The sequence below is a fragment of the Pseudorca crassidens genome, chromosome 3 (genome assembly GCF_039906515.1).
Source record: "Pseudorca crassidens isolate mPseCra1 chromosome 3, mPseCra1.hap1, whole genome shotgun sequence".
Lineage (NCBI taxonomy): Eukaryota > Metazoa > Chordata > Mammalia > Artiodactyla > Delphinidae > Pseudorca > Pseudorca crassidens.
Genome location: NC_090298.1, coordinates 13,602,308 through 13,629,473, shown reverse-complemented (window position 1 = coordinate 13,629,473; position 27,166 = coordinate 13,602,308). Strand labels below are relative to the sequence as shown.

The window sequence follows — 27,166 nt, the reverse complement described above, 5'->3', positions numbered from 1 at the left end:
TAACACCCAAAGGTCAACGAGGCTTAAAAGTCTAACTTCCTCAATTATGCTTATAGGATGGTAAATTCGCTAACAAAAACGAGTGATAGTTTTGAAGGGTAACTTTTAAGTGTGAACACTTATCCTCTTTGCTCTGAAAAATATCTCAGAGGGCAAATTTTCCATGTAAACAGGTGGCTTCTATATGCCTGGGGAAATCCCATGAAATAACAATAACCTGGGCTTCTCCAACTTTTCATTATTTCTAAATCTTATCATTTCTATAATTCACTTAACTGGTCTCATCGTCTCTCTCTTTCTCTCTCTCTCTCTCTCTCTCTCTCTCCACACAAAGACAATGAGTTACCATGTGGTACAAATAGGTTCATGGTTTGGTCTCATTATACTTTTCAGTCTTTTCATTTATCTAGTAAAAATGACAGACACACTCCCTTCCTTTTGGTATGTTAGAAGTTGTTAAACCTCACAAAGGGCAACCCTTCAACTCCTCAACCCCACTACTAAACACAGATACACATTTTAAATTAAGAAGAAGACGGAGGAATCATAATCTAATTAAGTATAAAACACAGAATCTTTTTAAAGAAATGTATCTGATTGTTTTGGTACCCTACAGTGGTGTGGCTGAAAGGGATTCCACTTGGAAGCTTGGCTACACCTGTGTTCATGAGTTCACAGAACCAACTGGTTTAATAGCATATGACTGTGGGCAAAAGAGGGAGGGAATATGGGGATATACGTATACATATAGCTGATTCACTTTGTTGTACAGCAGAAGCTAACAGGACATGGTAAAGCATGTATACTCCAATAAAGATGTGAAAAAAAAAAGAAAAGAAAAGAAAATTTTTTCTCATAGGCATTAAACATCCTCCCAGGAGCCTGGATTTTTCAATCAAGTGGTTTCAGTGTGTTGCAGTTTGGTCCCAGGATAAAGACAGAATTCTTTGATGATGATTCTTTCTCCCCCAACCCCCAGGAAAACCAGGAGACCAGGAAGTTCACTACTTCTGGCTGAACTCCAGCATCAGCAACCAGTACATCTATCACGGGATTCATAAGCCTGGACAGAGACCTCAAGAACCAGGCAATCCCAGAGCATCCTGGACCCCAGGAAACCTCATGACCACATCCGGTCCAAGAGGCAGAAAAAGGGCAGGAATTATCTGCCTCTGACTCAGGCTTGAAAATCAAAGGAGACTCAAGACCCAGGCAGACCTGACCACAAATCCCTTTTTCAAAGGTATCCCAGAGATCGACTTTAGCCCAGAACTTCTCATTATGTCTTATATACATACTCGGGCAATAACATCTAATACCCATAGAAGAGTTGCAGAAAGAATGTCTATCCATCCATTCATCTACTCATTTGGCATCCAAGAAATCTCTATTAAATGCAACCATGTGGCTGGCAATGAGGATATAAGTATAAGCAAAATCAGGCAGGGTCCTGACACAGTGAAGTTTCCAGCCCACTGAGGGACGGAGGTACTAATCAAAGCATCACACTTACAGATGTATAGTTTATAACTGAAGACTCTAAAGGAAATGAATATAGTTCTGTGAAAGTGAAATAAAAGACAGAAAAAAACTCAACCTAAGATTGGAAATCAAGGAAGGCCTCCCTTGATAATTAAGAGGTAACTGAAGGTGAAAGAGGAATCTGGGTCCAGAAAATCTCAGACAGAGGGAACAGCCTGTGCAGAGGCCCCAAGAAAAAAGGAGCATAATGTGTTTAGGAGTTTAAAAGGCTCACAGGCTAGAACACGTAGCAGGCAGTGACAAGGTGTGGGCAGAAAGAAGACCATGCAAGACTTTCAAAACCCATTAAGGACAGAAGTCTTTGTCCCAAAAGCAATGAGAAATACCCAAGTGTTTCAAAATAAACTCAAAGTTGCGTGGACATTCAGTCCATCGTAAGGGTGGCATTTCAAATCAATAGGAGGAAAGGTGAACGTGTTCTCCAATGCAAGTCCATGTGCCCAATGCACAGTGAGGCCAAACAATACCCAAACGTTGGAGTATGGAACAGAGAAAGGTTTATCGCAGGGCCACGCAAGGAGATGGGTAGCTCACGCCTTAAAAACCCCAAACTCCCCGAGAGCTTTCAGCAACGCTCTTTCATAGGAAAGGTGAGGGAGGGGTGTGATTAGCGGTTGCAGACTTCTTGGAGTCAGATCCTCTGTTCTTGAGGTCAGGTCTCGATCAGGTCACCATGTTCCCATAAACCTCCACCAAAACAAATGTTACTCTCTGTTCTGACAAGTAAACTGGAGAGAATCATTTGCACAGGATCAATAGGAATACATGTGGTAGCAAATACCCATCAGGTGAATTCCCAGCTCACAACAATTGCCCTTCTTTGAGAACAGCCCCATCGCAGAGGTGGACCTGAAGTAACGATGTGCAGTGTGCTTGCAACTTAACCCTGACCTCTGGACACCTCCTAGGGATAGACAACTGATGGAAGCTGGACCAATTTTTGAAACTCGAATGGAGAGACTGAAGCTGGTTAAAGCTGTTACCTTAATGGCAGTGTCCATATACTCCAGCTGCTGAGGCCTCCATGGACTCATAGAGACTGCCACTGCCGTTAGGTCGCAGAGGTGAGGATGGGGGAGAGGTTCGCTGCTGCTTCAAGGCCTGGGCTGGTCAGTGGGTGGCCTGGCGAGGGCTCAGAGGCTCTGCAGGACACAGCCCTCAGCCTGTCCCTGGGTCCCCCCAGCTCACCCGCCGGCCCTGATCCACCTCCCACCGCACTCCCTGCCACCACGCGGACCACTGCGAGCTGACTGTTGGCAAAGAGGGACCCCTAGCTGCTGCGCTCAGGGTCTCACAGTAATGGTCTTGCGACAACAGTCACGTGAATGGCTGCATGCACACCCACCCCGTCCCTATTACAAATGCTTCAACAAATACTTTGGGACTACTATTGAACAATTTAGAAAAAAATAATAAGACTAGATCTGACCTCACTCCTTTCACTAAAATATATTTCAGACAAATGAATCATTAAAATGCATAAACTGAAAACTGAAGAGGTGCTTAAAAGAACACAAGTGTAAAGCTTTTCTGCTCTGGATTAGAGAAATCCTAACAGAAATGAGGCATAAGGGAGACCTAATAATAAGGCAGAACTTCTATGTAGCAAAAAGAGGAGAGAGAGAAAATCTCAGAATAAGGCACATGCAAGAAGAAATGAAATAGGAAAAGAAAAAAGAAACAAAAATAAGAAGAAACTCACCCTAAAAATACCATATAGAAAGTTGAAAGACTTTTAAGAAAACTACAAAAAATATGAGTAACACATTTTATGGACAAAGAACAGTTACCATGTAATACTAGGGAACAAAAGCTCCAACATAATGATGAGCAAGGGACAAGATTAGGCTATTTAGCAAAGAAAACATACAAGTGGTTAGTGAACATATGAAAATGTTCCATCTCAGTGGTGATAATAAAAATGAAAATGAAAATAAGAAGAAATTGCGTGTGCGTTAGTGAGACCATAAAAGATTTGAAAAGATTGACCAAACCACATGTGTGGAATGAGGCAACAAGGACTCTGCAGCACTCAGTAAGAGGGGAAGCTGGTCACCATGTGTGAGGCCAGTTTGACAACATGTATCAAAATTTAACAGGAGCACAGTCTTTAACCCAAGAAGACTTCTCAGAATTTAGCCTAAGAACTGCACAAGTTGAAAACGTTTATTCCTAAGGCTGTGCATCGAATCTTTTCTAACAAAAAGAGAACAATACAGAAATGGTTAAGTAAACCATCACTTACATCCAAAGGAAGATTATACCAACATTAAAATGTGATGTATTTATTGGCATGGAAATCTGTCAATGACACTACTGAATGAAATTAGGTTACAGAATAGCATGTGTGGCATAATTTCACATGTGGGGAGTGATACCCATGTAAGTTACCTTTGTATGAACATAGATTTCTCCTTCCTCTTTTCCTACACAGAAGAACACAGATGGTCAAATTTATTCATCATTTCCTATATGCTTTCAGTATATCCTAATATCATTCAATTAGATTTCAGAGTAGAAAACAATTCATGCTGACATTGTTCTAATACCTCTTCAATTTTCAGTGTATGCATTTCGATCTCTCATCTAGCTGGAATATATTTTAGTGTAAGTGAGACAGGCTGGGACCTGGGACCCTTCACTACAGTGCTGCAGTTCTTGCACCTGAACAAACCTCTCCTTGAGCAACAAAATACAAAGAAACTCTAAGGGACTAAAAATAACAGGCATGCACAGTTGGGGCAAATTCTGGACCAAAAAAGACCAACTACCACTTTTTTTTTTTTTTTTTTTTTTGCGGTACGCGGGCCTCTCACCGCTGTGGCCTCTCCCGTTGCGGAGCACAGGCTCCGGATGCGCAGGCTCAGCAGCCATGGCTCACGGGCCTAGCCACTCCGCGGCACGTGGGATCTTCCCGGACCGGGGCACGAACCCGTGTCCCCTGCATCGGCAGGCAGACTCTCAACCACTGTGCCACCAGGGAAGCCCCCAACTGCCGCTTCTGAAGAGCCCCGGAGCAAAAACAGGACACTGTACACACTCCCTGCACACACCACCACCTAAGGGGTGGGCAGACCACCTAAGCCTCACCTAAGCCACCCCTGCAGCGTGACCCCTGGACACATCCCCACCCTCACCCCATGTAAGGAACAAGCTCTTCTTCCCCTCAGGGAGCAAGCAAGCAGTGGAACCTGTTGTTTGTTCTCCCTCCCCCTTGCTGCAGCATAGGCTCCAATAAAGCCTTGCCTGAATTTCTTGTCCGGCCTCTTACCAGTTTCTATTGATTGGGGAAGGCCAGGAACCCCAGTTAGTAACATAAGGAGTGAGCAAGCCTGTGTTAAGAGCGATTATGTCAGCATTGTGAGACGTGGCCTTCAGGGAGGGAGCTGGGTATCTTTCAGAAACAATCTTGTTTTCCCACCCTTCATGCCTTCTTCCCACCCCATAAATTCACACACGGGCGTACTACACCCATAAATGCTCACACAAGCACATAAACAGACACAAGGAGGGAGGGAGGGAAGGAGGAAAGAAGGCAAACAGGCAAAAGAGATTCTATTTATAACACCGAAGTCTGAGAGTCTTCCAGCTGAAAAGGGACAGACTGTTGAGGAGTCTTAAGTGTTTTAATCTGGGAGAAATTTCCACAACAGGGAGATCGGGTCCCATAAAGCTGGTAAAAATGGCTACATTGGTTCCAGACAAGCCCTAGAGGCTGCTTTCTCTAGGTTAATTTGAAATAATAACCAATAGCCAGTGAATGTTTCAGGAGGGAAACTGCTGTGCTGATCATTACGCATGATACTTGATATGCCCAATGTTATACCCAGTATGCATCAAGGTAAAACTGGTCAGTATGTTGAAGTGGGCTCTACTATGACTTTTGAGGATTTTTCAGATATGGTGCCCATTAAAGCGTGCCCTTGGTTACATGCGAGGACGCAAGAATGCTGTGCCCATCAGCTAGTGGCATGTGTCCCTGGATGCTGGAACTTTTCAACCATGATTAGGGGTTGGCATAACTTGTAATCTTGAAGAGACCTTTGCTGTGTCACCTTGCCAGCTCAAAGTAGGACTACCACAGGATTCCACCCTCCTGTCTGCCATTTCTCCTTCTAGTCATGTATTTAAACACACTGCTGCATCTGTAAGTGTCGCTGAGACATTCTCGCAGACTCCTGACTGCTCACCTGGACACCCGAGATAGACCATGTGCAGTCAAGAGACTCATCGTGGGCTCGAGACACACACAGGAAGGGCAATTTGTGAGAGTCTTAGGACCATCATTAGCTCCCTTCCCTATTCTGGCACCTCTGACACCCACTGACCCTGAGGTTTATGTTCATGTTGCCTTCAGTATTTTCCCCCAGGTAGGCACGGCCTGGCACTTGCCTATTACAAAAGAAAAGGAGTTAAATATTCCAAGACTTGTTCAAAGATTGTAAAAGCATGGCTTCTCCATTTGCTTATCCAGGAACAGAGACTAAAACTCTGTTTTTAAGTAATTATAAAGAAAAGTATGGTAGACTGTATTTTTCCAAAAAGGATGACCCATTATATCCACATGCCCTCTAGACCCTATCAAGGGATGGAGTCTAATTCCCCTCCTCTTCAATCCTGGTGGGAAGTGACACTGCATGACCACTGAGAGTAGGTTGTGAAAGGTAACACTGCTTCCACCTTGTTCACTGGAATAAACCACTCTTGAGAACTTTTTCTACCATGTAAGCAGACTGATCGCCCTGAGACTGCCCATGTGGAGATACCACAAGGAGAGGCCCTGACCCTAGGGAGAGACAGACAGAGAGACAGAGAGAAAGAGAGAGGCCAGCCCCATCCAGAACTGCTCTAGCCCTAATGGTCCAGCTTCAGCCACCGCTTGGCCCCAGAACCAATCTGCCTAAGCCTTCCCAAATTTCTGACCCACAAAAACTAAAAGAGATCATAAAACGATGTCTGTTGTTTTAAGCCACTAAGTTTTAAGGTGATTTGTTATGCAGCAGCAGTAACTAGAACACACTGTGACATGATAATAAAGAGACTAGAAATGCTTTATTGTGAAATATGATTTCTTGCCCTTTTGTTAAGCAATTTTGGTTAGCTTAGGGAAGCATCTGTGTTTTATAACTTTCATTATTTCCCTTCAGACATGTTGTTTTTCTGGATAAGGAATTACAGGCTATATTCTAAAGCCACATATTAATGGACAAATTATAGCCTGTGGGAGAAGCAGCATCCTGGAGTCCTACATCCCCCTAGGATACCAATTATTCACAGAGCCCAACAGTAATATATTCAAATTCCCCTGAAGAAGTCTACTTCCCATACTGCTTATGGCCAAATACTGCTGGCGGGGTTGGGCGGCAGGGAGGAGTCTTAACTTGAATGTGGTTACACATAAGTAATGAGGTATAAAACCTCTTCCGATATCTTTCCATGAAATGAGGAATATCACTGCTTTCCTGTTTCATACTGTAACCCTCCCACATGCAGGTAGGAACCTAGAAGCCTAAAGACATTAAGACCCAGAATCTGAAAAGATGAAAATGCCAAAGAATGTGACACTGTTCAATCTCACCAAACTGATCCACTGCACTTTTTGGCAACAGCTGTATATCTATATGTATCTATTTGATGACAAACATGTAACTCACTTGGAAACAGTGAATGCCTAAAGCAGCTGAGTCGTTTATTTTTCCTCAAGATGTTCTATGTCATGGATGACAAAATCATACATAGACATTTAGCCAATTTCAAAACATTCCAAGTTAATTCAACCACCAAACTTAAAAAAGAATTTCAGAGGGGAGTATGATGGGACAAGAAAAGTTGAACATGTTTGTTCTGCAGAATCAGTACACCTGTGTTTGCTTCATATTGGATTGGAATTGTATCAATTTTCCTTCTAAACATATGGTGATTGTGCTACTTCCTGCTTAAATTATGAAAGTACTTTGGATCTCTTGCAGCATCATGAAGGGCATGAAAATCTCATGAGGGGTCTGATGCTGAAAGTACTGTATGATGCATTCAGAGTATTTAGTGCACTCCAGACTTTCCAGAGTTACATCTGAGACCACCGCTATGAGGGTTGGTTTGTTTAGACTTTTCCTAAGAAGATACAGAAGTTCCAAATCCACTGGGCTTTCACAAAACCACCGGAAAGGCTGACCAGTCAGACCAACTGATGTCCTTTTGATATCTGGAATCAGTCTAGAAACAACACTGTTTTTCTTAAGAGATCAAGTCTCTGCCTACTGGAAACCACATCCTAATTATTGCCCAAAGGGGATCTTTTTCAATTCACTGTTGTGTCTTGTCTCAAGAAATTCATTAGTTATTTCAAAACATGACCCATATGCTGTTCTCCACCCCTCTGTTTTATATAACGATTTTCTCTGTTTCTGGCAGAAAGTTCCAGAAATTTCTCTATTCTCACAAGAGTAGTTCTAGGCACTTTCCCAGTATAATAAAGAAGCTTTTATGTTATGGGTGACGGCCAGTTAACATTTGTGTATCTTCAGACAAAGTACAGCATTCCTATCAGCCAAGGGAAACACCTGTACAGCCCAAATTACAACCAGGATCACTCATCCCATAAACAGCTTACAGAAATCAAAGGACAAAAGCCACAGGTGCTGCAGAAAAACAGCTCCATAAGCACCAATTCCTTCAAAACAAGATTATAAGGGTATAATTATAGCTAGGAAACATGGACATCAACCCCAATAACCTACCATTATTTTTATAATATATGGGGTTTGGACTAAACATGACCACAGATTAAAGCACTAAGGCAGAGTTCCTTGGAGACACATGGTGGCTGACAAAGACCACACGCTGTGTTTGTAAAATAATTAGCCAGACCTTCCAGCGTCTTTTTTCTTAACAATTTTAAAACAAATTTGAACAAAGGGTATATTTAGACCTCAAGTCCTCTAAACTATCACATCTTTAAGCCTATAAACACATACACACACACACACACACACACACACAATGTTTTACATATTAATAATGTTTCATTATTAGAATCAGAGCAAAAACAAAAACAGCTAGAAACCATTTTAATTTATTTGAAAATCATGATGTTGCCCAGAACACATCTTTTTCAGAAGTCTTACAGAACGAAGATGCAATGCAGCTAGCTAATGGAGAGCCAATTACGCTTTATCGTGTAGCAAATAGATATTTTCCATATTGTCTGACTTTCCTTAGAAGATAAGTGATGCCCACAGGAAGCTCACATACTCCAGGGAAAGAAAATAAATGCCCTCATGCCAGTGAGGACGATGGAAGCCAGTCTTCTGAAGAACCCACATACTATGATATGGAGAATGAATGCCTTGTGAGATGACATCATCAGAAACCACATGAAGCCAGAGCATCTGGGAATGAGAAGAAGCTACTTACTGGAGGATGAGGAATGAGCGAGTGGGTCACGCTTGTCACAAGTGGCTTCACGGTGGGCAGATTAAAATGAAGCAAGTCTTTTAGGGGACACTGTCAACAAGGTGCCTCTCAAAATATTTTACATAAAATCTCATAACTTTGGAGGGTTTGTTTCACAAAGCCTTTATGGCAATAGAGTGGATACTGTTTCCTTTCAATTCAATTCAACTTTTTAAAAAATGTTTTAATGTTTGCTAATATGCACACCACTGTGTTAGGAAATGCCCAGGACAGAAAGATGATCAGAAAAAGTCTCCTGCCCTCAAAGTAGTTACAAAATAATAGGAAAGTCAGACAATAGATAATCAGAGTGTCCAAAGTGTAGTGATGACCTACTGTGATGAGATGCATCCACGCTTGGGAATGATTTTTCTAACTGATGGACCAAACTTCAGACAGCCAACTACCTCATCTAAACTTTATGGTTCCAACAAGTGATTAAGGACAAAAAAAAAAACCCAACCTTTTTAAAGGCATGTATCTTAAATGCCAGTGAGCCACACCAGCTGTTAAGTTAAGCAAGGGCTCTACACCAACTTTGCCTGGTGAATGTTGCCATTCACTAACAACATAAATATTATTCTTAATTCCAAAGATATAGCTTCTTGCTTATTTATAAAGTCTAGCTACTGAAATGTTATCATCCTACTATGAAACTTTAACCATTAGATTCCAAAGTCATCATCTTTCATGTTGCTACAAAGTAGTGAGCTCTAAACCCATTTTAATGCCTAAAAGAAAATATGATATTAAGAATTTCTCTGACAAACATTATTTTTGACATTATTTAATAAACCACTAAACCCAGTTCCCATTTAAAAATATAAATCAAACACAAAACCTTATGGTACAAACTAAAGCAGGGAATTGAGAATGTATCGTCAAAGACCAGGGATGTGAGTTGCCAATAATTTATAGGTTTATAGGTCTCTTGTTGTTCTTTTGTAGAAAACTGCAGCTCTTTGCTCCCTAAACTGGCATGCGATGAGACAGGCATATTGGACGTGCTAAAACAGAAACAAAATAAGTAGCCTGAGATTACACCATATTTCCCAATAGACATAAACAATATTTAATATATTTCATTCAACTTATATTATTGCATGCCAGCTTGAAAACAACTGAAGTGCAAGACATAAGAAAACGATAGCTATAGTTACCAGCCATTCTTCATAGGAGATGAAATGTTCAGCTAAGCGGTCCAAATACTACGGACAAAGAAACAAAAACTGTATTTTAAAGTAAAGCAATACTCAGTTATTATCACAGACTTAAAATATGAAGCCACCAAGAAAGAAACAGCTAACCTAAAAGAATGAGGCTAACCATAGGTTCCTCTAATGCAAAAGCATATGTCTTTTCTGATCATTCACAACAGAAAGCTGTTATAACTGAAAAGAACCAAGAAAACTCCAAGAAGATAACTGTCTTTCATGTGATTTTTAATCCTCTTGTGGGGATGATCCAAGAATCAAACTCTAGATGTATTTCATATTTCACAGAAAAGGCAAAGTACACACACACAAACGAAAAAACACATAAATAAGTGCACAACGGGAGGAAATTTATGTGAAAACACATTTCCACGTCCGAATGAGTTAGCCGCAAGCCTGGAATGCTCCATAACTCAGGTTGGAAGAAAGCAGACAAGAGACTTTTTTGAGCCGGCTTTTGCGAATCCAGGGTTTCTCAATCCTGGCACTCAAACATTTTGATTTAAGCCAAATAATTCTTTGTTTTGAGAGCCTGTCCTCTGCGTTTAGCAGCCTCCATGGCTTCTACCAACTAGAGGCCAGGAGCACCCTCTCCAAGTTGTGACAACCAAAAATGTCTCCAGAGAGTCGAACGTCACCTAGGGAGCAAAACTGTCCCCATTGAGAACCACTAATCTAACCCAATGACAACAAGGTAAAGCCAAACAGCTTTCAGTGCTGCATGGTCATATAGATGCAATTAGCCTATCTCTGTCCAAGGTGCTCAAATGAGCCCACTGTGTTCTCTGCTCAAGAGGCAGTATTGTCTAGGCCAATGCAAAGGGGGGGGAAACTTCAAACCTCACACTGTCCCAAAATGCTTCCAGAGCATTTCCTCTTCTGAGAGTGACATTTTCCATTTATACACTGGGCCTTTAGCAGAGCTACCTATATAAGCAAAGTCTATTTAACTTGTCTAGATGATGTCAAAATTTTAGAAACCAACAGAAAGGAAAGGAGAGGGAAAACATTGAACAGTCACCAAAAATAATCAAGAAACTAAAATATATAAGAAATATTGGAAGAAAGGTTTACAAGATGCCTCAGATATTGTAAATGATAAATCATCAATTCATTTGATCAATACGCATTGCACACCTATCAGGATTCAAGGCATGAGATAAAAAGATAAGAGAGAACTGGGTCCTGCCATGTTAGGGAGTTTAGGGACCCATTAAGATCTGAGACATATAGACTAGACCTTCTCAAACCTGGCTGTATATTCAAGTCATCTGGGAGAGCTTCTTCAAATTACCAACGGACAGGCTTACATCCAGGTCAGTTACATAAGCATCTGGATCCCTGGACAGTTCTTAAAAGCCTTTGAGCTAGACCATGAAGGTTGGTGGGGACTTGGACACAGACAGTGGGTGAGTTGAAATTTCTAGTTGAAATTACAAGAGAAAAAAACCACCATGATGGAAAATCAAGGGCATATAACAACAGAGAATAAAAACAAGTGGCTCAATTCCCTCCGTTCACAGGGTCTGACTAGGGCAGTAAAGGAGAATAAGGTGGATGGAAACCAGACCTTGGAGGGTGTTAAACTGTGTACAAAATGGAGAACCTCTGAACATTTCTGAGAAAAGAGTAAAACTGTAATTCAAAAAATTAATCTTTCAAAAGCTCTTAAAATAAAGGATCCAGGGAAGGGACAAAGGAGGAAGTCGAGTTTCATGTCTAAAACAAGAAGCCCAAAATAAAACACCAGCTTCCCTTGGTTGCCATGGGAACACTCCTGATTGACTCCCTTTCAGGCTCATCCAGCTGCAGGTCAGACTCCCCCAGGGGGCGGGGCACCCTGTAGTCATTTCTTCCATTTATTTTCTCTGGATGTTCTCACGGTGCTCTTTCAGTTCTCATCCGTATGCACGTGGTTTGGAAATTCTCCTCCTGGACGTCGCCTCACACTCAGAGTGGCAGCAGTAACTGCCTAGTTTTTAACCTCCCCCCCTTGGACATGTTGAAGTCGCCTCAAACTCACCACGTCCCGAACTGAACTCATGATATTCCCCACACAGCCTAGTGCTCTCTATGTCCCTTCTCTCTGGAAACGGTACCACGTCCAATCCAGTCACACAGGCCAGATATTTGCATGTCACACTTTCATCCCCCGACCCAACCTACCAGCAGGTCCTGTGGATATGACCTTGCACGCATCTCTCAGATCCCTCCTGTTCTCTGCCCTCTATCTGCACCTCCTTAGCCCAACCTGCCACGTTCCCTTGCTTGACTGTTTCCATAACAGTCTTGACTTAACTGACCCAAATTCATTCTTGCTTCCCTATTGCCAACACCAAGTCATTAGGTCAAATTCCAAACCTAACCACAACACCAATTCACTTAAACTTCTTCAATGGCTTCCCAGTGACCTTATGATATGTACAAAATGCCTCAGCAAGGCCTGACCGTCATCAGAAACCAGCCACCAATGACTCAGTCCCGCAAGTCTGCCATGCTCACCCCACCACAGGGCCACCGTATGCACAGCTCCATCCGCCAACAGCTTGGTCTCCTTATTTGGACTGTTAAACTCTAAGCCACCCTTCAGATCCCAGCAAAGTCATCACTTCCCCCAGGCAGGCTCCCTCATCTCCCTGCCTTATAACAGGCTCTTACAGCACATCTTTCCTTTGAAAGCTCCTGACCTGGATGCAATCCTACATTTGGTTGACTTACACTTGATGCAAGTATTTGAGTCATACTTGTTCTCCCACCAGTCTTACCACTAAATCATCCCAGCATGGGGCTGCAGGGAACAAAAAATATATCGGAAAGACCATTAAAGGAGACAGGGAAGAGATTCAAGAGATCTTCCAATTTAGATGTGCTAAATTTAAAGGGAAAAGGTGGAATCAAGGATGACTACACAGATTTCAAGTCTGGATAACTAAGAAATATGAGCAACTAGTTTAGTACTTATCCTGATTCTAGTTGATCTGTTTCATTTTTATGTTGTTTTCCTTTTTTTTAACTTTCCACCATCACAACTCCTACACCAAAAAGCCCTAGTTTTATTTAAAGCAAATGACCTAAGGTTGGCTGCTACCAGAACATTCCAGCCCAAAGTCCAAGCGCCATAATTAGTGCAGGCTTAAGAGCAGCCCACCATCAGGCCCACGCTCTCACTCTCTCCAGCATTAAATATTAAACACCAACAGAGTGAAACTTTACCTTAGGGCAAACAGAACTTTCTTCACATGGAAACTTCCAGGGCATGCATGAGTAATGAAGTTACTGGATTACTTCAATCCTTCATCGTTTATGTTTAGTCTTAATCTAATTTCAATAGTCCAGAAATATTAACACATCACAAAACATTTCTTCATAAAATAATGAAAGACATATCCAAAGGCTGCTAAGATTTGAATTTATTTTACCCTAAAAAACACTCTTCTCTTACACTGGTGAATATTGGGTTGAACCTGAATTATTTTATGGACTCTGGTAAGTTCCTGCTCAGTAAGTACTTCTGTTGTTAAACCGTATTTTCTCCCTTTGTACTTTTACGCTGGAGGCATTAAAGTTTATTTTTTAAGCCAAAGCTGTTATATAACAAACCACTCTGGAGATGGCACAGTTTCTGCATTCATAAAATATTTCTGAATTTTAAAAGATGTATATTATTACAGAGTTATTGCACCTACAAGACTTGCCAAATATTTGCAATATTTTTGAAATAATAATAAGGACAGGTATAGACAATAAAAAGCTACCAAAGGATTTCTGGGAAAAATAAATTGCCCTCAGAAGTCTTAAAAGAGTTTCCTAGAAGTAAAGACATTATGGGCTTCATTCTGCCTCAGCAAGATATCCAATGCAGGGGAACACTCAATTCTATATTATCAGCTTTAGGACATGTCTATATGACTCAAAATTTTCCCGCTATATTATTTTTCTTTGGTGGGGGAGTTGATGTAAATGGGACAAATGTTTATTAATGCTTATCTATATTTATGATAGTACAAATCAAGGACCACATAGTAAACTATCAATTTGAATGGATAACCTTATATTCATGGTCTACAGAGATGTGAGGCATATTGACATTACTCATTAGTGCCGACCAGCTGAAGAAGGGCATCCAATGAGGGGAACAGGGCATCGTCTAGCATCAGAAAGTATCTTGTTTACGTTGGCAGAAGCCACTGCTTGCACAAGGCCATCTTGATTCTGGGGGAAACAAAGAAAATCCCACAGTGCATCAGTAACACTGCCCTTCTTTGCAGTACTGAGGGATCCCCACTGCAGGATTCTCCCTTCAGCCAACATCACCTCCACTAAAAAAGCCATCACAGCTGCCCTCTTCCCCCTTCTACTAAGAAAATTAAAACTATCATCTCACCGTGACTTTTTATAAAAAGGAAAAAAAAATATTTTTCTAGCTAGCCTGACCATCTTATTGGCAGGGCAGTTTCAAGCCTTCCTTGAAACTTTCTGCTGTAGTATTATTCCTTGCCACTCATTCCTGTTCCCTCTCTATTTAGAGTGAATGAGAATGCTTTTCCTTTTGTAAACACATTCTCCAGAGACTTGAAGACATGGTGGGCTCAGAGTCACTCAATGCAATTGAGCAAACATTTATCGAGCTGCTGTATTGCTCATTGGGCCTTAGAGTTAAAAATAAATCACCTTTGAGCAGTGTCCCTTGAAAGATTTCACAGTCTATTATAGAAGACAAACATCTGCTATAAACAAAAAAGTGCAATAACAGAGGCGTACCCAGGTTCTATGGGACACAAGCTGGAGGAGGGAAAATGGTCAGTTTTGCCTGATGAACAAAACTGGATCCTGCAGGCTTTTTGCAAGACCTACAGTCAGACAATATTCTCTAGGTCTCTTACTGATCCTTCCCTAACAAACAAAAATTCTATGTTTACCTGGGTAAACTTGAGTTAATATAAATCAAGAGAGTCTGCCTCAAAAATGGAAAAGTAAAAAAAAGGGAAAGGGCTATACAAGGGTGGGTCAGGGGGCATAGGGTACACAATGCTTGGCATGGGCATGAAGGGAGAGGTAGAGTGCAGGTTTCCAGAACCTATGCCCTCACCTCACCCTGGCTTTAAGTCATGTACTTTCTGAGTTAAGGTGCAGCCATACCAGCCAGCATGACAGGGGCTCATTTCCAGCCCCTCAAAGCCCCTAACTGCGGCCATCAATTCAAATTCCCGCCCCCAAGGGACACATCTGTCTTTAAGTCAGTTGTCCACAATCTAAATACCATCTTCTTCTTCAAAGTCAAAGAGGACACCATAAACAGAGCTGCTGGTCATTGGCCTCTGTTTGGTATTTCAGCAAAAGAGCCAGGCTGGTTCCTCCTCGTTTCAGCCTCGTTCACCGTTTAGCTAGTGGGATACAGCTGTGAAGCAGCTGCCACAAGCCGGGGCCACTACCGGTGGTTCTGCTGAAGCTATTTGGAACGTTACCACCTTTCGTCCTTGCACGTAATATTCAAAGCCTCTAAAAGACTTTGCAATTACGAAGTGTTTCCATTTTCCCTCTCTGATTTCATCCTCATCATTTTCTAAAGCAAGCATCATTACTTCAACTTTAAAAAGTAAAAACTACACCCCAGAAAGGTTAAATTACTAAGGCAAGTTTCTTCCAGTAGTAAATGTTAAAAACATGTGGACAGACCTGCGAACCTGACACCCAGAATCACAAACCAGGGAATCAGAGACATCTTTGATTTGGTCCACGTGGTGTTTGTTTTTTTTTAAATTAAAAATTTTTAAATTGGATATTTCACATAAAAATACAGATTTTTTTTTTTTTTTTTTTTTAGAATTCCTTGAAAAAATGGGATTCTGAGAAAATGCAACCTGGAAGCTCTGACAATTCTGGGCTAAATCTCTGTGCTAAGAGCAGGGTGAAAGACCCCTCCCCCCTCCCTCCCTGCCCCGACCAAATGAAGTAGTCATTCATCTTATCTGCCCAGCCATGAAGGCACCTGAATTTGTCACGGCACTGCTAAACCCCGTCACAATGGAAGAAAACATTAATGATCAAGAGACAGAGATCTACAGGTGCCAGAGGGAATCTCACCCAAAAGCCTTATTCTCCTTTATGTCACCCAGGTGGTTCCAGGGTGATTCCATGCCCACTCACACAAACTCCATCCAGATGTCATCAGCTCAAAATGCCAAGCTACCACCTCATATGTACGTAAACAGGAACAGGAAAAAAAAAAAAAAAAGGAAAATACTTCCTCTGAAAAAGTATGTCTATACCGTGGTCAAATAATTTTATTACTATAAACTATTTACATATTTGTAGAGGGGAAAAGTCACTGGACTCAAATCACTGTCTCAAGCCCTATTCCACCTCTCTATTTTAAAGCAAAAACTTTAATCTTCTGGCATGCCACACCTGTTCATTTTCCAATTACTGTGGGGTAGGTCACAGTTTAGAGGTCTTAGAAGATTCCCCAGAAGTCACTTCAATTGCTGCTAGTATAATTTTAAAGAAATGATGGCCAAGCTACAACATTTCTCAGTTTCTACTTTGCTAGTTAAAAGGCATCGTTTGGAAACAGAGAAAAAATGTTAAGCCGCTGCTGATTTAAATAGTAGAATCAAACTCTTGGTTAGGTTTTATGATTTCAGTTCTGTTTTGGGATTTGAATCGCCTGTGGAAAAAAGATGTTTAGCTGCTGGAACAATGACATTTTAAAGTTGTATTTAAAATGTCATTAATAAATGACACTAAATGAAAGCACAGCTATAAACCAGAAGCACAAGGAACCAGCCCACACAGTTACAGTCAGATGAGGGGCAACTGTCTTCCAAGTTTCAGCTGAGGGGTGTGTGGACAGCAGAAAACACACATCCTACAACCTGACACTGGAAGGCATTTTTTGAGAGCTGGCAAGTGCGCAGGGGCTGCCTGGAGTGAGAGGTGGACCATCTCTGGCCTTCCGTAGAGCTGGACAGCCACAGACCCTGGTCACCTCCTTTACCTTGGACGTGCACACTCTGACTCCAGCAGAATAGCATAATTCTGATGACAAGAAAGAGACAGGCTTACGGAAAAGGAAAGGAGCTCTTAATGAAGACCATCTAGACCCCCAAGTAATGGGCGCTGAAGCTGATCTGCAAGCAGAGACAGGCTTACGGAAAAGGAAAGGAGCTCTTAATGAAGACCATCTAGACCCCCAAGTAATGGGCGCTGAAGCTGATCTGCAAGCAGAGACAGGCTTACGGAAAAGGAAAGGAGCTCTTAATGAAGACCATCTAGACCCCCAAGTAATGGGCGCTGAAGCTGATCTGCAAGCAGACACTCACATTTTCTAAATAATTCAATTCAACCAGTATAGTTTTATTGGGAAGAAAAATAAACTTTGGAGATATCTTTTCCTACAAACCAGGAAACATTTTTAGACATATTTCACTTATAGTTGGGCAAACACCTTAATTTTTCATGGCCTCCGTTTCCTGATGTATAAGATGAAAGAATTCAATTCAGTATTCACTAACTTTCCCTCCAATCCAGTTCTGTGATTCTATACATTTCTATTTAGTTCATACATTTTCGCAATACAAAAAATGTTTTTTTTCTTCCTAACTGTAGAGTAGAATATGAAAATTTTGAAATATTTAATATTCTCCTCTATAGTCTGGATGAAAAAGAAGGGAATATTTTTTTTTGTATTGACGAAATGTATGAACTAAGTAGAGATCTAAAAGTACAGTAGTCATTAATTATCCATAGAAAAAAAAAAGGTCCCCTAAGTTAGGGGGCAGGAAAGCATGAACAGGTGGAGCACAGAGGATTGTCAGGGCAGCGAAACTACTTTGTATGATACTGTAATTGTGGATGGATACATGTCATTACACAAACTCACAGAATGTACAACATCTATGTGAACCCTAATGTCACCTTCGACTCTGGGTGATAATGATGTATCACTGTGCGCTCATCAATTGGAACTAATGTCCCACTCTGGCGGGGAGTGTTGAGAATGGGAAGGCTACGCGGGTATAGGGTCAAAAGATATATGGAAAATGTCTGTACTTGCCATGCAATTTTGATGTGAACTTGAAACTGTTCTAAAAAATAAAGTCTAAAAAAAAAAGAAACAAGGGGGAAAACGTCCTGAAAAGTGATGCGGAGGAGCTGCTGGTGCCCACAGGGTGCTACCGGTTTAAAATTTTTGAAAGTGTGGCAGTACAGTATGAACCAGATCAGCAGTAAACACACATCACTTTGACAAAAATGACTGTTTTCTCAGCTCTACCACTGGAAGGAGCCTGTGAGACTCAATGTCTATAATTTGGGAGAAAAAGTGGTCCTGCCCTAAACTTTTTCTGACAACCTTTCTCTGGTATACATACCACATCTATTTCAGAACTGCCAGTTTCCAGGAGAAAGGACAGTCACGACAGATAGGTCAGGAAAGAGGGAAATACAAAGCAGGACACTGCATTTCACACACCCGTGCTAAGAAGCCCCTGGCATTCAAAACTCTTTCAGAGACTGCAGAAAAGTAGCCATTTGTTTTTTCAAATGCTTGCAATATCTACTCATTTGCAGTAAAATCTGTTTCTCAGAAGCCTGCTTCTTGTACAAAACACAGTTTCCAGGGTTGGAACTAGCATCTAGTTCCCAAAGGTCATGTTCACATTTAGAAAGCCAAGGTCCTTTCTGTCCTTGAGTGTTTGCTCCGAGTCACGTCCCATATAATCACACCCAGCTCAGTGCCGTGTACATGGTGCTTACTCAAGTTCACCAAACTGAATTAAATACTTTATAGGCATCCTTGGGGGAAATTACTCAACTATTGTTTGGTATTCCTAAGTCTGCCGGCCTAAATAAAACAAGAGAAGCCAGTGCTTCTTTGCCAAATGCACTTATAATTGAAATGCTAGCTGTTTATTTTTACTGCTTATGCTCCAAAGTTTTAAAAAGGTCCTGGAGCACAGGTTTGGGGAAACCTGCTCAATCTGAGTCTTATTCCTGTCCAAATTCTCTCTCAATGTAACAGTGGCCTTGGACCCCACACTCTTCTCTTGCTAAAACATTAAAGTGTCTACAGCCTGAAGCATTTTACATCATCGCCAATCTATTTTCAACACAGGACACAGAGGAGATGTGAATTTTCCAGGACAGATTCCTGTAACTGCCTTATTCTCCCATCCTCTGTGATTTTCTCCTCCTATCCTTCAAAAATAACATCTTTTTTTTTTTTTTGATGTGGATAATGGTTAATTTTATGTCACTTTGACTGAATCACACAGGGACCAGGTATTTGGTCTAACATTATTCATGTGCCTGTGACAGTGTGTTGGATGAGGTTAACGTTTGACTGTAGCCTGAGAAAAGCAGACTGCCCTCTCTAGTGTAGGTGGGCCTCGTCCAATCAGTTGAAGATGAGAAGAGACCAAAAAGGCTGCCCTTCCAGTGAGTAAGAGGGAACTCCTCCTTGCCTGACTGCCTTGAGCTGGGAGTTCAGTTTTCTTACTGACTTCAGACCTGAACAGAAAACACTGGCTCTTTCTGGGTGCTGAACCCGCAGGCATTCACTAGAACTGTACGATTGGTTCTCCTGGTTCCAAGGCCTTCAAACTCAGGCTGGAACCACACCACCTGCCCTCCTGGGTCTTCAGCTTACCAACTGTAGATCTTGGGACTGTCCGCCTCCGTAATTGTGTGAGCCAATTCCTATGCGTGTGGGCGTGTGGACATACACACACACACACACACACACACACACACACACACACACACACACCCTGTTGGTTCTGTTTCTCTAGAGAACCTTGCCTTACACAACACGACATGGAGGGTCTCTAACAAAGACCGCATTTTTCCCTTTTCTACTTTCACAAGTATAATCAAACTGTTTTGTTGAATGAAAATGAAGGTTTCCTTCAGCGTGACTATCACCCTTCCTCAGCTTCACATTTTTGTTGTAAAAATATGGTGTCACGTTAGAAACAGTGTAGGTTTCAATAGATATTTTCTCCATGGAAACTTGACAAATTTTTCTTAAGCACAAGCTAATCATACTTTTATGGCATGGAAAAATCATATCAGAAAGATAGGGAAATGCATCCAACTGCCATTCACTTTAATGGGAAAGATCATGGGCCTTTTCCTCTCTAAAAATAGGGAAAAGTACTATTTTTATTACTGTTATTTTAATAGTGACATACTAGAAACATCCATAAATGCTTAGTTTTATTAACTTTTCCAAAGTTGTACTTTATTTCAAAAGGAAGCCACACACAAATACAATGTAACATCTTTCTTATGTGCTGAAAGACTTGAAATGTTTACTTTTTTTAATAAAGACTACATAACTGTTACCAGGCCTTTTAATATCAGTGCTGTGCATTATCAGTATAAGAACCAAAAGAGCAAACCTTATAACTTTTGAATGTATTTCGGGCATATGGTGACTAATACTTTTTTCTATACTGAACGGCAATTCAGACTTTTTTTAATTCCTTTTTTCATTTCTTGCTCTAACTGATATTGAGAGTGTGTGTCTCTTTTTTATGTATTTATTCAATAAATCTCACAAACACTGGCGTTTACTTTTAACATCTTCTTTGAGAGTAAATTTCACCAAATATGTCATATGCATACACACATACGCATGCACACATATATATATATATATATACACACACACACACACACATATCATTGACATCATAACTGACCTATCCACCAGACTGAAGATGAAAATTACTGTTAAAAGCTAGAGCCAGGGGCTTCCCTGGTGGCGCAGTGGTTGAGAGTCCGCCTGCCGATGCAGGGGACACGGGTTCGTGCCCCGGTCCGGGAAGATCCCACATGCCACGGAGCGGCTGGGCCCATGAGCCATGGCCGCTGAGCCTGCGCGTCCGGAGCCTGTGCTCCGCAACGGGAAAGGCCACAGCAGTGAGAGGCCCACGTACTGAAAAAAAAAAAACTAGAGTCAAAATTTAAGAATGATCAATTACACTAAAATGAGAAAAAAAGGACCAACTGTTCTGTTATTTTGCATTAATATGACAAAAATGCACTTTACGACTTTTATTATGATGGAGCAGAGAGAAGTACATAGGAATCTTATAACATATATGCCAAGAACCCTTTGGCAGGAAGAATATTTTACCCCAACTTTTAATAAAGAAAAGTTAGCTGGTAACTAAAGGGTTCAATATATACCGGAAAGAATGAGGACTGTTAAAAAAAAAAAAGCACTCCTAATTCATCTGTTAAATATGCTAACCAGGACGAACAGTTTCCAATGATCACGTCTCAAAAGGTCTTCATAAGAAATGAATTTGTTTATATTAAATGCTGAGACTGGACATTTTTTAACATGATGAGACACTCATACACAGAGTGACTGGATATAACCACCCATTTTTATTTTAAATATTTAGAAAGTAAAGACACAACTCTGGGGCTTGACATATTTCAAGGGTATTTCAGTCCAGAACCTCATTTTATGAGGCATCAAGCCTTCCCAAGCCCAAATAATTCCCCAAGTACCTTAGATTTATTTTCCACAAGCAAGCAAAGATCAATTTTAAAGTGTAACATTCTGTTTGCCAAAACATCAGCCAGACAGGAATGTACAAAGGGGAAAGTTCAAGTGGAGACTTGTGATTCCGTACAAGAAGTTAGAGCACTGTCTCCTCAGGCTTCAGAAGCCAGGAGCACAGAGGAAAGGCGGGCAGGGCGTCCCATAAAGAGGACTTGGCTTCTTCAAGGGTTGTTTCAAACAGAAGAGTGAGAGATACTTGCAGTAAACAGCTAGAATCTACTTGCAGTGTTCCCTCATTATTAAAGAGGCTTTAGCAACTCCAACTGTCACAGCCAACATGAACTTGGCAAATGTCGGAAGGCATTCCCTAAGAATAATTGAGCACAGAAGACAAATGGAAGGCCAATTTCTGCTTTCCACTCAAGGTCCAACACCTTGACAGCAGAGCACAATCAACACGGTGAAGGAGATTTTGAATATCAACCCCTGTTGCTCCTGCTTCTGCAATGAAGTTCCACTTAGTCAAGCAAATATTAGCCCAACTCTGTGCCATGCACTGTGCTAGCTTCTAAAGATGCAAAGACGAATAAATCGTTATCAATGAAAAACCATTTGGCACTTTTAGAAAAGTCAGCAGGCCCACCCCTAGGAATATATACCTGGGAGATAACTCTGTACCTCTGCAGCTGAAGACACACAAAGCAGTGTTCATAATGGCCTCAAAATGAAACAACCGAATGCCATCCGCAGGAAAACAGTTAAGTGAGTTGGGCCATATGCCCTAACCATCCCTTTCAATGATTTTCCCTTGAAAATCATCCCTGCATACCAGGCTCCCTAACCTCTGTCATGCTTTAGCTTTCTGTATAACAATGATAAACATCTAATATACAAATATGGTAACAATTAATTTTGTTTAGTATCTGTGTCCCCACCTGGAATTGAAGCTCCACGAGGGCAAGAATTCTGAGATTGCTTTCTTTACTGCTGTGTCTCTCCACAGAGCCTAGAACAGTGTCTGCCATACGAAAAGAATTCTATAAATCTACGTGGACAAAAGGGAGGGAGGGAAGGAGGGAGAGAGACAGGCAAGAAATTGCTAAAAACAGTGAAAATGGAAGAACTATAGCTACAGGTCCAACATGAGCAAGTCTCATGGTTATAATGCTGATTGAAAAAAACAAGATATAAAAGAATACATATAGTATGTTTCCATTTACAGTAGATTCCAAACATGCAAAATTACTATTATGATACGTACGTAAGTAGAAAAACTGGAAAGAGAATAACAAAGGTGTGGTAAGCACAAAATCGGGGTTGATGACGTGCAGAGGGCAATGGAATTGCAGAAAGCACAGAGGGGACCTGAATGTGCTGGTGACATTCTATTCCTTAAGATGGGCTGTGGGTTTACGTTTCAGTAGTATTCCCATATTTCATACAAGTAGTAAACACGATTATGACTTTCATAATTAATACAAAAACATCAAGTCACCTAAGGAGCCTACCATCTGGCGAGAAGGTCAAACCTGACAAGAGATGAATCAGCAGACGGGGATGAGGTCCTGGACAAAGGAGCAAGTGTGGGCTATGCAGTGCCCAGTCAGCTGGTCAGACCGGAACCATTTACAGTTTTAAATGTTTCTTTTGACAGTAGTTGAGGGAACTGGTCTCCAACTGTCACTTGATTTCTATATTTTTAAACCTGTAGTTCATTGGCTACTGTCAATTAATTATCAAGAGAAATGGTTTAAATAATTGTTAACAATGTTTTAAGGAAGAAATCTTACCCAGCTTAAGCAGAATTTGGATGGTTGAAGAAGGAACCAAAGAAAATATTTTATTAAGTATTACTAAGGTCATTTGGGTAGGTGCTATTATGAATCTATTGTCTATACATATAGAAGGCCAAGAGACACATGAAAAGATGCTCAACATTGCTAATTATTAGGGAAATGCAAATCAAAAATACAATGAGAGGGCTTCCCTGGTGCCGCAGTGGTTGAGAGTCCGCCTGCCGATGCGGGGGACACGGGTTCGTGCCCCGGTCCGGGAGGATCCCACGTGCCGCGGAGCGGCTGGGCCTGTGAGCCATGGTCGCTGAGCCTGCACGTCCGGAGCCTGTGCTCCGCAACGGGAGAGGCCACAGCAGTGAGAGGCCCGAGTACCGCCAAAAAAAAAAAAAATACAATGAGATATAACCTCACACTGGTCATGGCCATCACCAAAAAACCTACAAACAATAAATGCTGGAGAGGGTGTGGAGAAAAGGTAACCCTCCTACACTGTTGGTGGAAATGTATTGATAAGTAGGTACAGCCACTATGCAGAACAGTGTGGAAGTTCCTTAAGAAACTAAAACTAGAGCTACCGTATGATCCTACAATCCCACTCCTGGGCATATATCCAGAGAAAACCATGGTTCAAAAGGATACATGCTCCCCAATGTTCACTGTAGCACTGTTTACAATAGCCAAGACATGGAAGCAACCTAAATGTCCATCGACAGACGAATGGATAAAGAAGATGTGGTACATACATACAATGGAATATTACTCAGCCATAAAAAGAATTAAATAATGCCATGTGCAGCAACATGGATGGACCTGGAGATTATCATACTAAGTGAACTAAAAGTCAGACAGAGAAAGACAAATATCATATGATATCACTTATATGTGGAAACTAAAAAAGATGATACAAATGAACTTATTTACAAAACAGAAACAGACTCACAGACTTAGAGAACAAACTTATGGTTACCGGGGGGGAAAGGGTAGGGGCGAGAGACAGATTGGGAGTTTGGGATTGACATGTACACACTGCTATATTTAAAATAGCCAACAAGGACCTACTGTAGAGCACATGGAACTCTGCTCAATATTCTGTAATAACCTAAATGGGAAGAGAACTTAAAAAAGAATAGATATATGTAAAATTGAATCACTTTGCTGTACACCTGAAACTAACACAACATTGTTAATCAACTATACTCCGATATAAAATAAAAATTAAAAAGAATCTATTGTCTATAATGGCATGAACTACTTGTTCTACTGTATATTCATCCATTATTCATTCAGAAATAATTACTGAATAGCAGCAAAATGAAAGATATTTGCTAGATATACAGGAAGGTACAAACATCCGAATGATGTTCTCAATGAGCTTATATGCTAGCGTTAAGGCTTACACATAACAATCGTCACCATAGGCACAGGTACCAGGGTTACCCTTGAACAACGAAAGTGACTGTGCATGTCAGGGTCGGTTTCTGCATGAAGTCACAAGAGGGGATGAGCAATTTGTTCTCATGCAAGGAAAAAACCCCACAATGTTCACTGCTGAATGCTGCCTTGCCTTACATTATTCAGTATCGGTTCTAACTCTTAACATCAATGTAAACGGTTATCATTCATGCCTCCAGGTGTTTTATTGCCAAAACAATTACATATATGCTGTAAATCTTTCAAACCTCTGCCCTAACTCCACTAATCTTCCTCTTTTTTTTGGTCAAATACTAGGTACATTCTGACGAATTAGGAACTTGGCAAAATAACCTTTTCATCCCTTGTTCACAAGATGTGTGGAAAACTGTCCATAGAATAATGAAAAGGGCCTTCAATGAGAAATTTCCAGATCACTTTTAAAGTGAATATTACTTAGGGTAAGTCACTTAAGTTCTCAGATGCCATTTTTTATTTACAAATTCAGGAAGTTCAACTACCTAGCCAGGGACCTTTTATTGAACACACACACCCTTTGTATGCATATAGATGAGAGTTTCTACCACACTGATACTTTCCATTGTTAGCTCCACAACTGCAGTCTTCAAATGGTTATGTTATCTATTCACGACCGTAGCCCTTCTACAATCTCTCTCTCTATCTATTCATGTTTACTGAAGTACAGTTGATCTACAATGTTGTGTTAGTTTCAGGTGTACAGCAAAGTGATTCAGATATACATATATATATATATTCTTTTTCAGATTCTTTTCCATTATAGGTTATTACAAGGTATTGAATATAGTTCCCTGTGCTATACAGTAGGTCCTTGTTGGTTCTCTATTTTGTTTATTTATTTATTTATTTTTGGCTGTGCTGGGTCTTCATTGCTGTGCACGGGCTTCCTCTAGCTGCCGCAAGCGGGGGCTACTCTTCCTTACGGTATGCATTACCTATTTTATATATAGTAGTTTGTACCTGCTAATCCCAAACTCCTAATTTATCCCTCCCCCGCTTTCCCCTTTGGTAACCATAAGCTGGTTTTCTATGTCTGTGAGTCTATTAATGCCACTTGCAGCAACACGGATGGACCTAGAGATCATCATACTAAGTGAAGTAAGTCAGACAAAGACAAATATCATACGATATCATTTATATGTGGAATCTAAAAAATGACAAAAATAAATTTATTTACAAATCTCACCTTAGATTAAACTAAATGGCAACAGGTTGAAGGGTTTCCAGTTGTTTCAGACACATGTCACCTCTCAGCACTTCATGTCTTCCTAACGTGTCCTTCATTTCCACCTGTTATGTTATCTTCCTATGCACTCTCTTTCCCCAAACACAACTTGCTTCTTACATAGCATCCAAAAAAAAACAAACACACGGGGGCTTCCCTGGTGGCGCAGTGGTTGAGAGTCCACCTGCCGATGCAGGGGACGCGGGTTCGTGCCCCGGTCCGGGAGGATCCCACGTGCCGCGGAGCGGCTGGGCCCGTGAGCCATGGCCGCTGAGCCTGCGCGTCCGGAGCCTGTGCTCCGCAACGGGAGACACCACAGCAGTGAGAGGCCCGCGAACCAAAAAAAAAAAAAAAACACACTAGTACTCAGACCACCACTATGACTGCTAATAATAATGGCTCACATCCATTGAGTACTTACTATGGGCCAGGCACCGTCCTGAGCACTTCATCTGTATTAATTCATTTAATTCCTGTAACAACCCCCGGGGAGTTAAGTTCCTTGTGGAGATGATACGGCTCCTGCATGGAGGACCCAGGATGTGAATCTGGACAATCCGGCTCTAGGGTACCTGCTCCTAACCCGCCGTTACAAATGCCAGAACTGTGGATGCTTTCTTACCCGCACTCGCGCGAACACACGCACACGCAAACAAACGCACATGCACGCAGACACACACACACACACGCACAATTTATGTCTAAGACTCTAAAGAATAAAAGAGCAACCTCAGTATAAGAGGAGAAAATAATTCTCTATAAAACGAGTCTGACTTGGAGACCATTCAATGCGGGTTTAATTCCAAGTCCCCAAAGGGCCTCATATGTGGCCTCACCTACAGGGAGGTGCCATTGCTTGGAACTTGATGAGGGACTCCAGTTTATTTAGGAGTCTTGGGGTTATTTTTGGAATCCAGCTGCAGGAAACGAGCTATTTCCATATTCAGTCCCTTGGGCATAGCACGCT

General features: G+C 41.3%; 1 protein-coding gene across 4 annotated transcripts in view; it reads right to left on the bottom strand.

Annotated features, from left to right (window-relative positions):
* The window catches only part of FBXL7 (F-box and leucine rich repeat protein 7), a 419,768-nt gene that overhangs the window by 334,186 nt on the left and 58,416 nt on the right, over nt 1-27,166 (bottom strand). The window contains exon 2 of one of the 4 annotated variants that reach the window (XM_067730409.1): nt 10,155-10,202. The exons of the other annotated variants lie outside the window; for them this stretch is intronic. Coding sequence (XP_067586510.1) covers nt 10,155-10,161 — 7 coding nt within the window. The 5' untranslated portion in view covers nt 10,162-10,202. The remainder of the gene's footprint in view (nt 1-10,154; nt 10,203-27,166) is intronic. 4 annotated transcript variants of the gene reach the window in all.